This window comes from Sus scrofa, chromosome 4, assembly GCF_000003025.6.
Source record: "Sus scrofa isolate TJ Tabasco breed Duroc chromosome 4, Sscrofa11.1, whole genome shotgun sequence".
Taxonomy (NCBI): domain Eukaryota; kingdom Metazoa; phylum Chordata; class Mammalia; order Artiodactyla; family Suidae; genus Sus; species Sus scrofa.
In genome coordinates, this window is record NC_010446.5 from 99,654,852 (window position 1) to 99,671,996 (window position 17,145).

Here is a 17,145-nt window from a genome sequence, read left to right on the forward strand (position 1 = left end):
TGATGACACATTTCTTTTAATGATCTGACTAACCAGAGTATAGTAAAGTCCTTAATAAGCGCATTACACATCTATGTTTATCTCAGATTTCCTAAAATACTAGAAAATTACAGTGTAACAAGAACTAGCACATCCAGTTATTGAGGGGGAGAGAAGGTAAAGACAACACACTTCTTATTTTTCACTGCGTGGAATTGACAGTAATTGCCTAAAGTTCATAAATCGAGAAATAACAGAAGCTTATCAAAATTATAACAGGAACCACCAGAAGAACCTGAATCAGACTCTTTACGTACAAATTCTGGATCTGCCATTTATCATCCTTGGCCAAATGGATTTATTCTCTGTGCCTCATTTTCCCCACCTTTAAAATAAGGATAATTTGTAGGATTGTTATCAGGATTATGTTAAATAAGATTTTTAAAGTGCTTTGAACAGTGCCTAGTTCATGGTAAGAGTGAAATGAATGGTGGTGGTTAGAGACAGTATTGTTCTTATTATTCAAGTCTATTACTAGGGAAGAGTAAGCATTATTCTATATGTACTTAGATTAGATAAATTCCTTGGTAAGTCTCAACCTTTCACAGATGAACTTGAGAACTGACCTATCCAAAAGCGAACTGACCTATCCAAGTTCATAAAGGGAATGTATAGCAAAGCCAAAACGCTAATAAAAGCTTTATACACTTTCCATTACATTAATTCTACTGATTGATAATATATTAAAAAAATACTCATTAAAAACTATTTTTTTGGCCATGCCTGCAGCATGCAAAAGTTGTAGGGCCAGGGATCAAACCCACACCATAGTAACGACCTTTGCCCCAGCAGTGACAACACAGGATCCTTAACCTGCCACGCTACCAGGGAAATCCCAAATACTCATTTTTTTTTTGTTTGTTTTTCTGCCTTTTTTAGGGCTGCTCCTGCGGCATATGGAGGTTCCCAGGCTAGGGGTCTAATCGGAGCTGTAGCCACAGGCCTACGCCATAGCCACAGCAACGTGAGATCCGAGCCACGTCAGCAACCTACACCACAGCTCACAGCAATGCTGGATCGCATTAGGAACCTCATGGTTCCTAATGGGTTTCGTTAACCACTGAGCCACAACGGGAACTCCCCAAATACTCATTTTTAATGAACACATGCTTAGTCTGTTTGGGCTGCTAAACAAAATATCATAGACTAGGTGGCTTATAAACAACAAGCATTTATTTCTCACAGTTCTGGAGACTGGGAAGTCCAAGATCATGGCACTGATAGATTCAGTGTCTGGTGAAGGTCTTCTCGCTTGCAGGCTCTTGACTTCTGGCTATGCCTTCACCTGGTAGCAGGGGCTAAGGGGTCTGGGAGGACTCTTTTATAAGGGCAGTAATCTCAGTCATGAGAGCTATGTCTTCACCTCCCAAAGGCCCAACCTCTTCATAATATCACTTTGCGGAACAGGATTTCAATTTATGCATTTTGGGGAGATACAAATATGCAGATCATAGCACACATGATAGCCACTGAACTTGTATTCTGGGTTGTTTCACAAAAAATGTATTCTAGGTATCTTTAAAAAATTCTATAATATCTCTATAGGAAGTTAATTATAGTACTATGCTAGTTTGGTAGAAAAGGCGTATGTGTATGTGAGTGTGTGTATAGACACACACACATTAAGAAATGTGTTAGTGTCAAACAAAGCCAAATGTAGAATTTGGGTCATCTGGCTTCTAGTGAGTGACTCTACTCCCTGACTTAAGCCATGCAACCCTGGAACAGATCATCCATTTCCTGATGTTCACACTCTTACCACTTATAGATCCTCTGTTTTCTTTTTCACAGGCCAACAGTACAGCCTCTCATTCTTCTTCCAATTCTGAAGATACAGAGATGTGATGAGAACAAGTAATGGCTTTGGCTGATAACCATTTCTGGGTATTTAATAGGAATCCTTTCCCAAGGAATGAGCTGCCACCAGTTTACTTTCTCTGTTAGAAAAGACTCCTCTGGAAACCAGTTCATCATATGTGATTGTCTTCTGCTGTCATCCATCTTAGGGGTGGCTACTGCACATAGCTTATTTATGGTCAGCTTAGGAAAAGTGAAGGCAGGAGCCAGATGCTTTTCGCATAATCTCTTTCAAGCTTCAACTTAACTACATTTCTCTGTATGATGTTATCTCTTCTATAGGTTCTTAGAGCATCAAAGACAATTCATAAATCTGTATATGTGAGGGCTGCTAATTAAAGTTTCTGAACAGATAAGCCTTTTAAAATTATGCTTTTGTAAAAGAATGTTGTTGTTGCTAAAATAAATGGCATTAAAAATGTCTTTTTTTTTTTTTTTGTCTTTTTAGGGCCACACCCACATTAATTCCCAGGATAGGGGTTGAATCAGAGCTGCAGCTGCTTGTGTATGCCACAGCTCATGGCAACATCAGATCCTTTAACCCACTGAGAGGGGCCAGGGATCAAACCCGTGTCCTCAGAGAGTCTCTTATTCCAGTTAACAGTTACTCATTGTTTTATCCCACAGTACGAGGGGCAGATAAAAAGAAAAAATGAGATATCATCACTGACTTAAATTTAGAGTAATTCACAAATAATATGAAGTTGAGAGGAAATCAAGAAAAATGACATAGTCTGAAGTCTCTCTTGGCAGAACATTTCATTTGTACACCATTTCTTCCCCAGAACAGATAATCTTTTGGTTATTTTCATGGGGCCAGGGTTGGGGAGGAGGGGCAGGATACCAACTCACCTTATACAAGCATAATACCAAGCTATCTTTGATAAAATGAAACTAAGGCCAAAGTATTACAACCTCTGATTTTAATGATAATCAATCTCAAGGGAAAGTCATAACCTTCTCCATGTGATCCTTGACTTAAACAGAAACCCTATGTTTCTGGCCCAGCTACCTGACATGTCTCTTACCCTAGAGTTCCAGTGTATTTTTTCCCTTTAGTTTCTCTGCTCTTTTCCACTCCTACCACCCAGCATGCTGCACCAGCCTCCGACCCAAACAGGTTGGCTGAGGACTAGCTCGAGTTACTCCTCTTTCTCATTTCCAGCTGATGCTACTCATGATCACAGTATCATCTGAGGAGGAAGGCGTAAACTGGAGGTAAGATATGCTACCACAGCATATTGTTTAAAAAATATTAAGTCCTGGTCCCCCCTCCATTTTTTCCCTCTTATATCCAAATTCTGGCATCAGTGGCCTGCAGCAGTCTGTAATAGGCATGAGTTCAAGGTGCCATATGCTTCTCTGGTGCCTGTTTGTGAGCCAAATAGAGGAAAAGTATGCTGGAAAGAGCACTGACCAGGAAGATCACATCAAACCAACGGTGATAGAAGTTGAACTGCAGCTCTCCAAGGACTTCGGTGACTATGGTGCGGTACTCCAGGGGCATGCTCATTCGGATCAGTAGCACCGAGGAGACGAAATACATGCCCTGTAAGTCCAATTAATCCAGAAGTCACTTTGAATGCAGCGACACACGAGTCAAAGGAAATTGTTAAATAAGGAAATATTTAAAAGGATAAAACACATTTCTGGTATTTTACAGCTGTAAACATAAAGCTAGTTCATAAACTCACCATTATCTGTGCTAATAGCAGGACAATGACATTGGAGGACTTACTGCTGGAGATGGCATAAAAGAACTAGAAAGGGAGGAGAGGTGGATTTATACAGATTCCTGTGTCAAAAACATTACATAGTACGGTTAACATTTAACAGTGTCTCTTCTATGCCACAATCCTGCATAGAACCATTCAGATGATTAAAGCTATAAATAAGAGATTTAACTAGATTGCCCCAAAACGATCCACGTATAGTTTTCCCATACGGGTAGTTGGTGGTTTTAAGTATTATAACATGAAAGGAATCCAACTGCTATCAAACTTTTTAGAAACTATGTGATACATAAGACTTTATCACCATTATAACACATTAAAACAAATTACCCTGGGCCACTCTAAGCCTTTGTAATTGTTATTAGGCTCCTGAGCTCTTTCTAAAATTGTGCTAGATGCTTAGAGATCCCCTCTCCCCTCCCAGCCTCTTTTCTCCTTTCATTCGAACACCACTTGGATCTTGAAATCCTTACCTCTTCTACCAGAGAGGATTTACTTTCCAGCTCCATGAAGCCTTCCTATGTTGACCAGAAAGCATTCTGCTGCTCCTACTTCCATATTCTCCTTACAAGCGACTCAACAATTATTCTTCTAATCTCAAATTCTATCTTATTTATTTATTTATTTATTTATTTTTAGCTATTTCTTGGGCCGCTCCGGCGGCATATGGAGGTTCCCAGGCTAGGGGTCAAATCGGAGCCGTAGCCACCGGTCTACGCCAGAGCCACAGCAACGCGGGATCATTAACCCACTGAGCAAGGACAGGGACCGAACCCGCAACCTCATGGTTCCCAGTCGGATTTGTTAACCATTGCACCACGACGGGAACTCCTATCTCATTTATTTATTATAGATATCTGCTCAGTACCTACTATGTACCAAGTTCTGTTCTAGTTGCTGGTGACATAATCAGTGAGCGAAGCAAACTGTGATCTCACTCTATGACTTTTGGCAAATGTACTTATCTAATCGGTGTATGATGTAAATACATCATCAATTTGTGTATTAGTTTAAATTTTTCTTTTATTCAGTTTTATGTCTTTTAAATATCTGTGTCTGCTAAGATCTCAGAAGGCAGAAATCTTTATTAGGTAAAATGATCTTGTAGTGCCACGTGTAATAAGTACTTTTAAGTTCTGTGATACAACATACCTTGGTAAGAGTGATCAACAATCCTCTGATTGATGTGACGATGATTATTCCAACTAGAATGAAGGAAATGTGTTGGGACCAGAACTTCACCTGTCATTATATTAATAAGAAAAACATTTGTTAAATCTCTGTTGAGAGAGATGTGAATATGAAGAAGATGCATTCCGATTGCTTATGTGACGGTGAGTAGGAACTTCATTAAGCCCTACGTGATTTAAAAAAATTTTTAGGGAGGGAGGAAGGTGAGTAAGTGGCAATGAAAAGACCTATAGCCAGACTGCAAAGGATATCTTGATTAGCAGACTTAACACTAATAAATCAGAAGACACAGAGCTAATGACATAGGTTCAAGCGAAAATCATGAATTAAAAGGAAACTAAATAGCAGCCTGATAATGTTTAATATTTGTGAATGACAGTCCTCTAAACACCCAAAACTTTAAGGAAACTTTCTTTTTATAAAATCTATAGACATTCTCAGCTACAATCTAGGAAATAGCTGAATTTCATTTGAATCACAAGAGGATACCCTGTATCCTCCTGGATTACTTCAGAGTGAGAGGCAGCTGTGATACCCTGTGCTTGATTCAGGGCTGAAAAGCATCTTAGGGGGAGCTGTATTGGTAACATCTAAGAGATGTTATTCAGAATGATGAAACATGGAGTATGCAGATGAGCAATAGATGGAGTACATATCCATACACAGCAACTAGCCTTGGAAAGCACTGATAAGGAGGGGCATTTCTAAAAATTCACCCCAGTAAAAAATTTAAAAGAGGAAAACATACGTAACGATAGTAGAACATACTTTACCATATAGTTTATATACTACTTTAAGGAGAGACACCATGCTCCTTCACATGAAAAAGGATACACGACTGATCTGTCATCAGAAAGTGTGTGCTTTGAGCTGTTTCTCAAGGACTGGAGCTCAATTTGCTCTGGTGTATTTTCATTTTATCCAGCTACCAGGGGATGTCCAGCTGAGGTGAATGGCTGAGGGTAGCATGAAGTCTGTGGCCAGGATCATAGCATAGCTAAATGCCTTATAAGAACTAAAAACATGACATTGGTCTTATTATCGAAGTGCCAATCAGCTAGAATCATTGGCCATATACCTAGAAAAGACACTATTCTACAAACAAAAACATTAAACTTAAATTGGGGAGTTCCCTTGCGGCTCAGTGGGTTAAGGATCTGGTGTTGTCACTGTTATGGCTCTGGTTACAGCTTTGGTTCAATCCCTGGCCTGGGAAATTCCACATGCTGTGGGTGTGGCCAAAAAAATGGGACAAAAGTGTGTTTAATAACAGAGGTATCATAAAACAGGTAGAACGATGATTTAAAAAAAGACTTTGTACACAGATGACAGTTACCATTTTTAGCTCAAAGTTCACAGGAATTGATAGATAATTTTTTACAGCAGGAATCATTTCAGTTCTAAGATGAAACACTAATTAGTAGTTATTCTTCTACCTGAAGAATCAAAAGTGAGCTATGTGTTTGAAGATGTCATCAAGTATCACAGAGAGAAGAATTCGAATATTTGGTGGGGAAAAGCTGGTGAGTAGTAGTTGCTACAGAGAAGTAGAGGAGGGATTATAGAAATAATCAGTATCCATATCAATAATAACTGTCAGTCATTACTTAGGGTTTTATGCCCTTTATAAATCTGCCACATGAATATGCCAAAATATACAGCAGAGTGAGAAGAACAAAAGCAGAAACAAGTATCTAAGGTAAGGAGTTGGAATTTAAAGAACGGTAATTTATAGCAAATAAAATAGAAAGAAACATAACAAACTAGGATTTTGATACAACTCTTACATCAAATTGGATCCCCAGATAATTCACAGTGATTTCAATGCCTCTTGTGACTGGATCAGTTTTCCCAACTCGGTCAAAAACGATATTAATGGTTGCCTGTAGAGATACAGACCTTCACATTGGAGTATTTTAATCACTATTTCAAAAAAAAAAAAAGATTCAATATAATGACCAAAAGTATCTTACAGGTGGATATTCCTAAAAATGCAGTTCCACTCCCAATCCAAATCATATATAAGAAATTTATTTTTGCTTTTCACATATAGGCAAACCAAAGCCCCTGTCTATCCTATCTTTCTTTTCTGTAAATTGTAAAGGGGAATACAGCTATGACATATGCAGCTTAATTTATTAGGAGCCAGAAAAGCAACATTCTGGTAGACAAAGTCAGGGTAAGAGAATCAAGAAAGTCTAGGGTCATTCGTGTGATTATTTTCTGAAAGCTCTAAGAACAATCACTAAAACAACAAAAAGACAAGCCAACTAAGAACATCAAGTGGAATTATGAAAAACATCCAAATAATCCAAAAGAAGCCAGAAAAAAAGCAAAAAGGGGAAAAAAGAACACGAGACAAACAAAATCAATAGCAACATAACTGTTTTAAATCAAACAAAATCAATAGCAACATAACTGTTTCAATCCTATCAATAATTACATTAAACAGAAATGGTCTAAACCAGGGGTTGGCAAACTCTGCTACTGTCATGTGACAGTAGGTATGTGACAGTATGTAGATAAATGGGCTTAGCTGTGTTCCAATAAGACTTTTTAAATAAAAGCAGATGGTGGCAGGATTTGGCCTATGGGCTACAGATGGCTGACTCCTGGTCCAAGTATGCCAATAAAATGGCAGAGGCTGTCCAGATTAGATAAAAAATGCAAGTTGCTTCCAAGAAACCTACTTTAAATATAATAATACTAAATATATAAATATATATGGAGTTCCTGTCATGGCTCAGTGGTTAGTGAACCAAACTAGCAGCCACGAGGACACAGTTTGATCCCTGGCCTTGATCAGTGGGTTAAGGATCTGGCGTTGCCGTGAGCTGTGGTGTAGGTCGCAGACGTGGTTCAGATCCCAAGTTGCTGTGGCTATGGTGTAGGTCAGCGGCTACAGCTTCGATTAGACCCCTAGCCTGGGAACCTCCATGTGCCACAGGTGCAGCCCTAAAAAGACAAAAAGACCAGAAAAACAAAACAAAAACCTAAATATATAAATATATATATTTGATACAGATGGGTTAAACATAAAAGTATGGAAAAAGATACATTATGCTAATACTAGACAAAAGAAAGCTGGGATGTCTATATTAATATCAGAGAAAGTAGATTTCATAGCAAAAAATACTGCCAGAGATTAAAAGGGTCATTTCATAATAATAAAAGAAGCATTTCAACAGGGGGGTACATAATGACCCTACATGTACATATGTGAAGCAAAAATTGAGAGAATTAAAAAAAAAGTAGACAAACCCATAGCAATAGGTGGATATTCAACACCCCACTCTCAGTAATTAAGCTCAGCAGGTTAAGAACCTGACTAGTATCCATGAGGACACAGGTCTGATCCCTGGCCTTGCTCAGCAGGTTAAGGATCCGGTATTGCTGTGGCTGTAGCGTAGAATGGTGGTTACAGATCTGGTTTGACTCCTAGCCTGGGAACTTCCATATACTGTGGATGCAGCCCTACAAAAAGACAAAAAAAATAGAGTAAAGAAAACTTTAACAGTACTATCAACCAACTTGACCCAACTGACACCTACAGACCATTCTGCCCAACAAGTGCAGAATATACACTCTACTCAAGGGCACATGGAACATTAAGCATGGTTGACCATGTTCTGGGCCAGAAAACAAGACTCAATTAACTTAAAAAGATTCAAACTAGGAGTTCTTGCCGTGGTTAAACAGGTTAGGGATCCAGTATTGTCTCTGCAGTGGCATGGGTTCAATCCCCAGCCTGGCATAGTGGGTTAAGGATCAGGCGTTGCTGCAGCTGTGGCTCAGATTCAGTCCCTGGCCCAGAAACTTTCATATGCTGAGGATGTGGCAAAAAAAAAAAAAAAAAAAAAAAAAAAATTCAAATCACACAAAGTATGTTTTCAGATCATATGGAATTAAATTAGAAAGCAATTATAGTAAGATATTCAGAAGATCCCCAAGTATTTTATAACATACTTCTAAATAATCCACAACTCAAAGAATAAAAAAGTAAATTAGAAAGTATTGAGGCTCATTTGCAAGTTCAGAAAGTTGCTAGGCAGCTGAAGATGCTAACTCGCTGGGTTTCAGTAAAAACTCAGGATTTGGGGACAGTAGAAATATTTTTAGGAAAAATCTAGGTTAACAGGCATTAATCCCTTCTGCAACAACCAGTGTGACACTATTTAAGCAGTCATTTAATGCAGTTGCCAGCATCCCCACCAGCAGGCAGTGTCCAGCTGAAGGCGGGAGCTAGGTTTTAGCCTGGAGGTTCTGGGGCTTAGCACAGTCTTGGATAAGATACTAAGGGAATGTACTAGAAAATGAGAAACCTGCAACACTGCCGAAGCATTTGAGTGCCTACTATGTTCCAAGCACCGAGCCACACTCTACCCACTCTACCGGAATTTATTTAATCCTCGCACAGCATAAAAGCACCTTGGAGATGGGATTAAGATGGCGGAATAGAAGGACTGGAGCTCAACTTCTCTCCTAAAAACAACAAAATTCACACCTAAAGACTGAGCAATCGTCAACCAAATGGACCGGAAACCTTAAAAAAGATACCCTACTCCAGAAGACAAAGAGGAGGCCACATCAAGAGGCAGGAGGGGCGATTTCGCGATATGAACAACCCCATACCTCCTGGGTGGGAAGCCCCACAGACTGGAAACTAACTGGTTCACAGAGACTCACCTACAGGAGTGAGAATTCTGAGCCACACATCAAACTCTCACGGGTGGGGAGCTGGCACAGGGAGAAAGAGCCCAGAGCATCTGGCATTGAAAACCATTGGGGCTTGTGCATAGGAGCTCCACGGGACTGGGGGAAATGGAGACCCTATTCTTAAAAGGTGCACACAGAATTTCATGTGCACTAGGTCCCAGCACAAAGCAAAGCCTCCATGGGAATCTGAGTCAAACCTGACTGTAGTGCTTGGAGGACATCCTGGGAAAACAGGGGTGAACATGGCTTGTTGTGAGGGAAGGACATTGAAAGCAAAGCTCTCAGGAATATTCAGCAGCAGTGCCTTTCTCTGGAGGTGGCCATTTTGGGAAAACCTGGCCCCACCCGTCAGCCAGCTGCTGAGAAGCCCCAGGGCAAACAACAACAAGCCTGTTTACTGAGAGGTGGGGTCACAGCCCCACCCCTCAGTAAACAGGCTACCTAAAGACCCCTCAGGCACACAGCTGCCTCTAATCCCATCCAGAGACTAAGCCCCACCTACCAGAGGGATAGGAATCAGCTCCACCTACCAGGGGGCAGGCATCAGCCCCTCCCATCAGGAAGCCTACACCAAGCCCCCATACTGACTTCAGCCACAAGGGGGCAGATATCAGAAGTAAGAGAGGCCACAACTATTATCTGTAAGAAGATCACCATACCAAAAACCTATAAAAATGAAAAGACAGAGAACTATAACTCAGATCAGGGAGAAAGGAAAAACCCCAGAAAAACAGCTTAGTGAGGAGGAGATTCTTAACCTCCAGGAAAAAGACTTTAGACTACTGGTGCTGAAGATGATGCAAGACATTGGAAATAAATGTCTGGAGGCAAAGACAGATAACTTCCAGGAAACACTGAGCAAAGAGATACAAGATATAAAACTTCAACAAGAAGAGATGCAAAATACAATACCTGAAATAAAAACTTCACTAGAAGCAGCTAACAGCAGAACACAGGAGGCAGAAGAACGAATAAGCGAGGTGGAGGACAGATTAGTGGAAATTACGGATGCAGAACAGAAAAGAGAAAAAAGACTGAAAAGAAATGAAGAGAGTCTCAGAGAACTCTGGGACAACGTTAAACACACCAACATCCGTATTATGGGGTGCCAGAAGGAGAAGAGACAGAGAGAAGGAGACAGAAAAAATATTCCAAGAGATACTAGCCGAAAACTTCCCTATCATGGGGAAGGAATCACTCACTCAAATCCAGGAAGCACAACGAGTACCATATAAAATAAACCCAAGGAGGAACACCCTGAGACACATATTAATCAAACTGACCAACATTAAAGACAAAGAGAAAATCTTGAAAGCAGCTAGGGAAAAGAAACAAATCACATACAAGGGAACCCTGATAAGGTTATCGGCAGATTTTTCAACAGAAACTCTGCAGGCCAGAAGGGAGTGGCATGATATACTTCATGTGATGAAAGGAAAAAACCTCCAACCAAGATTACTCTACCCACCAAGGCTCTCATTCAGATGTGAAGGAGAAATCAAAACCTTCACAGATAAGCAAAAGCTGAGAGAATTCAGCAACACTAAACCAGTCTTACAACAAATACGAAAGGAACTTCTCTAGGCAGAAAAGAACAAGAGAAAAAGGAAAGGAAAAAGAGCAGCAAAAACAAATCCAAAGTAATTAATAAAATGGCAATAAGAACATACATATCAATAATTACCTTAAATGTTAATGGATTAAATGCCCCAATCAAAAGACATAGACTGGCTGAATGGATATGAAAACAAGACCCATGTATATGCTGTCTCCAAGAGACCCACTTCACTTCGAGGGACACATACAAATTGAAAGGGAGAGGATGGAAAAAATATTTCACGCAAACGGGGATGAAAAGAAAGCTGGAGTGGCAATACTCATATCAGACAAAATAGACTTTAAAATGAAGAATATTTTAAGGGACAAAGAAGGACATTATATAATGATCAAAGGATCAATCCAAGAAGATGATATAACAATTTTAAATATCTACACACCCAACACAGGTTCACCACAATATATAAGGCAACTGCTAACGACCTTAAAGGACAATTTGACAATAACACAATAATAGTGGGGGATTTTAACACCCCACTTACTGCAATGGACAGATCAACCAGACAGAAAATCAATAAGGAAACACAGGCCCTGAATGACGCATTAAACCTGATGGACTTAATAGATATTTATAGCACATTCCATCCAAAAGCAACAGAATACACATTCTTCTCAAGTGCACATGGAACATTCTCTAAGAGTGATCACATCCTGGGCTACAAATCCAACCTTGGTAAGTTTAAGAAAATTGAAATCATATCAAGCATCTTTTCCAACCACAACGCCATACGACTGGAAATCAACAACAAGGAAAAAACTGCAAAAAACACAAACACGTGGAGATTAAACAACATGCTACTAAACAACAATGGATCACTGAAGAAATCAAAGAGCAAATTAAAAAATACCTGGCAGCAAATGACAACAAAGATGCGACACTCCAAAACCTATGGGATGCAGCAAAGGCCATTCTAAGAGGAAAGTTTATAGCAATACAAGCCCACCTCAGGAAACAAGAACAAGCTCAAATCAACAAGCTAACTTTACATCTAAAGCAGCTCGAGAGAGAAGAACAGACAGGACCTAAAGTTAGTAGAAGGAAAGAAATCATAAAGATCAGAGCAGAAATCAATGAAATAGAAACAAAGAAAACCACAGAAAAGATCAATGAAACGAAAAGCTGGTGCTTTGAAAAGATCAACAAAATTGATAAACCCCTAGCCAGACTTAGCAAGCAAAAAAAAGAGAGGACTCAAATCAATAAAATTAGAAATGAAGAAGGAGAAATAACAACGGACATCACAGAAATACAAAGGATCATAAGAGACTACGATATGCAACTATACGCCAATAAAATGGAAAACCTAGAAGAAATGGACAAATTCTTAGAAAAGTACAATCTTCCAAGATGAATTAGAAAAGATGAATGGACCAATCACAAGAACTGAAACTGAAACTGTGATGAAAAAACTTCCAACAAACAAAAGTCCAGAACCAGATGGCTTCACAGGCAAATTCTATCAAACATTTAGAGAAGAGCTAACACCTCTCCTTCTGAAACTATTTCAAAAAATTGCAGAGGAAGGGATACTCCCAAATTCATTCTATGAGGCCACCATCACCCTGGTACCAAAACCAGAGAAAGATACCACAAAAAAAGAAAACTACAGGCCAATTTCACTGATGAACATCGATGCAAAAATCCTCAACAAAATACCAGCAAACCGCATCCAACAATACATTAAAAGGATTGTACATCATGATCAAGTGGGATTTATCCCAGGGATGCAAGGGTTCTTCAATATCTGCAAATCCTTCAGTATGATACACCGCATTAACAAACTGAAGAATAAAAACCACATGATCCTCTCAATAGATGCAGAAAAAGCCTTGGACAAAATCCAACACCCATTTCTGATAAAAAACCTTCAGAAAGTGGGCATAGAGGGAACCTACCTCAACATGATAAAGGCCATATATGACAAACCCACAGCGAACATCATTCTCAATGGTGAAAAGCTGAAAGAATTCCCGCTGAGATCAGGAACAAGACAAGGATGTCGGCTCTCGCCACTACTCTTCAACATAGTTCTGGAAGTCCTAGCCACAGCAATCAGAGAAGTAAAAGACATAAAAGGAAGCAATCCAGGTTGGAAAGGAAGAAGTAAAACTATCACTATTTGCAGATGACATGATACTATACCTAGAGAATCCTGAAGACACTACCAGAAAACTGCTAGAGCTCATCCACGAATATGGCAAAGTTGCAGGATACAAAATCAATATACAGAAATCAACGGCATTTCTATACACTAACAATGAAAGAGCAGAAAAAGAAATTAGGGAAGCAATCTCGTTTACCATTGCGTCCAAAAGAATAAAATACGTAGGAGTAAACCTACCTAAAGAGACAAAAGACCTGTACTCTGAAAACTCTAAGACCCTGAGGAAAGAAATCAAAGATGACACAAATAGATGGAAAGATATACCATGCTCACGGATTGGAAGAGTTAATATTATCAAAATGACTATACTACGCAAGGCAATCTACAGATTCAGTGCAATCCCTATCAAATTACCAAGGACATTTTTCACAGAACTCGAACAAAATATTTTCAAGTTTGTTTGGAAGCACAACAGACCCAGAATAGCCAAAGACATCCTGAAAAAGAAAAATGGAACTGGAGGAATCAGGCTCCCGGACTTCAGACTATACTACAAAGCAACAGTCGTCAAAACTGCATGGTACTGGCACAAAGACAGACATATAGATCAGTGGAACAGGATAGAAAGCCCAGAATGAAACCCACCCACCTGCGGCCACCTCATCTATGACAAAGGAGGCAAGGATATACGATGGAGAAAGGACAGCTTGTTCAATACGTGGTGCTGGGAAAACTGGACAGCCACATGGAAAAGAAGGAAATTAGAACACTCCCTAACACCATACACAAAAATCAACTCCAAATGGACGAAAGACCTAGATATAAGACCAGACACTATCAAACTCTTAGAGGAAAACATAGGCCAAACCCTCTCTGACATAAACGACAGCAACATCTTCTCAGATCCACCTCTTAGAATATTGACAACAAAAACAAAAACAAACAAATGGGACCTAACCAAACTTCAAAGTTTCTGCACAGCAAAGGAAACCCTAAACAACACAAAAAGACAACCCACAGAATGGGAGAAAATCTCTGCAAGTGAATCAACTGAGAAGGGATTGATCTCCAAAATTTATCAACACCTTCTGCAGCTCCATACCAAAAAAACAAACAACCCCATCCAAAAATGGGCAGAAGATCTAAACAGACAGTTCTCCAAAGAAGACATACAGATGGCCGAGAAACACATGAAAAGATGTTCAACATCACTCATTATTAGAGAGATGCAAATCAAAACCACTCTGAGGCACCACCTTACACCAGCCAGAAGGGCCATCATCCAAAAGTCTACAAACAATAAGTGCTGGAGAGGGTGTGGAGAAAAAGGAACACTAGTACACTGTTGGTGGGATTGTAAACTGGTGCAACCACTATGGAAAGCAGTATGGAGCTTCCTCAGAAAACTAAACAATGAACTACCATTTGATCCAGCAATCCCACTCCTGGGCATCTACCCAGAGAAAACCATGACTTGCAAAGACACATGTACTCCAATGTTCATTGCAGCACTATTTTCAATAGCCAAAACATGGAAACAACCTAAATGTCCATTGACAGAGGAGTGGATCCAGAAGATGTGGTACATATACACAATGGAGTATTACTCAGCCATTAAAAAGAATGAAATACCAGCATTCTTAGCAACATGGTAGGACCTAGAAACTATCATGCTAAGTGAAGTCAGCCGTACAATGAGACACCAACATCAAATGCTTTAACTGACATGTGGAATCTGAAAAAAGGACAGACTGAACTTCTTTGAAGAACAGATGCTGACCCACAGACGTTGAAAAACTTACGGTCTCCGGAGGAGACAGTTTGGGGGGGTGAGGGGATGTGTTTGGCTGTGGGATGGAAATCCTGTGAAATCAGATTGTTATGATCATTATACAACTACAGATGTGATAAATTCATTTGAGTAATAAAAAAACAAAAACAAAAAACGTAATAGGTAATCAAGACACAAAGTCTTACTTAATCTGCTAGAGTCCTTCCCAGAAGACATGAAAATAAAACTTGATTAAAAAAAAAGTATTGAAAATAAATGAAAACAATGTACCTCCTAGAAAAAAGACAATAAAGACACAAATAAACTAATGGGACCTAATTAAATTCAAAAGCTTCTGCACAGCAAAGGAAACTATTAAAAAACTGAAAAGACAATCCATAGAATGGGAGAAAATTTTTGCAAATGACTCAACTGACAAAGGTTTAATCTCCAAAATATACAAACAGTTCATTCAACTCAACAACAGCAAAGCAAACAACCCAACTGAAAAATGGGCAGAAGCCCTAAACAGAAAATTCACCAAAGAAGACATACAGATGGCCTGCGGGCACATGACAAAATGCTCGACATCACTAATTTTTAGAGAAATGCAAATCAAAACTACAATGAGGTACTACCTCACACCAGTTAGAATGGCCATCATTAACAAGTCAGCAAATAACAAATGCTGGAGAGGATGTGGAGAAAAGGGAACTTTTCTACATTGTTGGTGGGAATGTAAACTGATACAAATGCTCTGGAAAACAGTATGGAAATACCTCAGGAAACTAAATATTGAACTACCATATGACCCAGCAATCCCACTCCTGGGCTATATCCAGACAAAACTTTCATAGAAAAAGATACATGCACCAGTATGTTCATTATAGCACTATTCACAATAGCCAAGATATGGAAACAACCAGACTTGTGGTTGCCAAGGGGCAGTGGGATGGATGGGGAGTTTGGGCTTGGTAGATGTAAACTATTATATTTAGAATGGATAACCAATAAGGTTTACTGCAGGAATGTAAAGTCAGTTTAATATTTAAAAATTAATGTAATTAACTACTTAGCAGACTAAAAAAGAAAAACCATATGATCATCTCAGTAGGGGCAGAAAAAGCATTTGACAAAATCTAACAGGCTTTCATGATTAAAAACACTCAACAAACTATGAACAAAAGGAAATTCCTCAACCTGATAAAGGCATTCAGGAAAAAACAACAGCCAACGCCATATTTAAATGTGTAAGACTGGATGCTTTCCCCCTAAGATCAGGAACAAGATCAGGATGATGGCTCTATTTATCTCTGTACTGAAGGCTTTGGTCAGCACAGTAAGGCTAGAGAAGGAGAAGAACAAAGGTGGAATGGAATAGGATGGGAAGGGTAAGGGAAAGGAAGGTAAGGAAAGGAAAAAGGAAAAGAAAAGAAAGGAAGAGAAGAAATAAAAGGCATCTGGATTGGAAGAAGCAAAACAGTATTTGCAGACATCAGATTGTCTACATAGAAAAATCCTATAGAATTTATAAGAAGTTCCTAGAACATTTATTAAAAGGTGTTTAGCAAGGTTGTAGAATATAAGATCAATATATATGCATCTATTATATATCTATATACTAGCAACACTCAGAAATTGAAATTATAAAACATCTTCATTTGTAATAGAATCGAAATATATTAAATACTTCAGAGATAAATCTGACAAAAGATGTGAAAAACCTGTACACTAAAAATTATAAAACACTGGAGTTCCTGCCGTGGCTCAGTGGTTAATGAATCCGACTAGGAACCATGAGGTTGCGGGTTCGGTCCCTGGCCTTGCTCAGTGGGTTAAAGGGTCCGGCATTGCCATGAGCTGTGGTGTGGGCCACAGCTGTGGCTCGGATCTGGCATTGCTGTGGCTGTGGTGTAGGCCGGCAGCTGCATCTCCAATTGGACCCCTAGCCTGGGAACCTCCATATGCCACGGGAGCGGCCATAGAAAAAGGCAAAAAGACAAAAAAAAAAAAAAAAGTATAAAACATTATTGAAACTAAAGAAGATCTAAATAAATTAAGAGATATGCCATGCTCATGGATTGGAAGGATCATTGTTAAGATGTCATTTCTCTTT

The 17,145-nt window shown here is 39.3% G+C and overlaps 2 protein-coding genes across 5 annotated transcripts in view; one reads left to right on the forward strand and one right to left on the reverse strand.

Moving 5' to 3' along the window:
* The window catches only part of PDZK1 (PDZ domain containing 1), a 32,086-nt gene extending 29,767 nt beyond the window's left edge, over positions 1 to 2,319 (forward strand). For all 4 annotated transcript variants that reach the window (XM_021089949.1, XM_005663535.3, XM_021089948.1 and 1 more), the window contains one exon: positions 1,831 to 2,319. In XM_021089949.1, the coding sequence (XP_020945608.1) occupies positions 1,831 to 1,884 (54 nt within the window). In that variant the 3' untranslated portion in view covers positions 1,885 to 2,319. The remainder of the gene's footprint in view (positions 1 to 1,830) is intronic.
* The window catches only part of LOC100154179 (Golgi pH regulator), a 57,393-nt gene continuing 40,248 nt past the window's right edge, over positions 1 to 17,145 (reverse strand). The window contains exons 11-14 of the mRNA XM_003481473.4: positions 6,608 to 6,703; positions 4,782 to 4,871; positions 3,591 to 3,656; positions 1 to 3,445 (exon numbers count right to left, since the gene is read on the reverse strand). Coding sequence (XP_003481521.3) covers positions 3,239 to 3,445; positions 3,591 to 3,656; positions 4,782 to 4,871; positions 6,608 to 6,703 — 459 coding nt within the window. The 3' untranslated portion in view covers positions 1 to 3,238. The remainder of the gene's footprint in view (positions 3,446 to 3,590; positions 3,657 to 4,781; positions 4,872 to 6,607; positions 6,704 to 17,145) is intronic.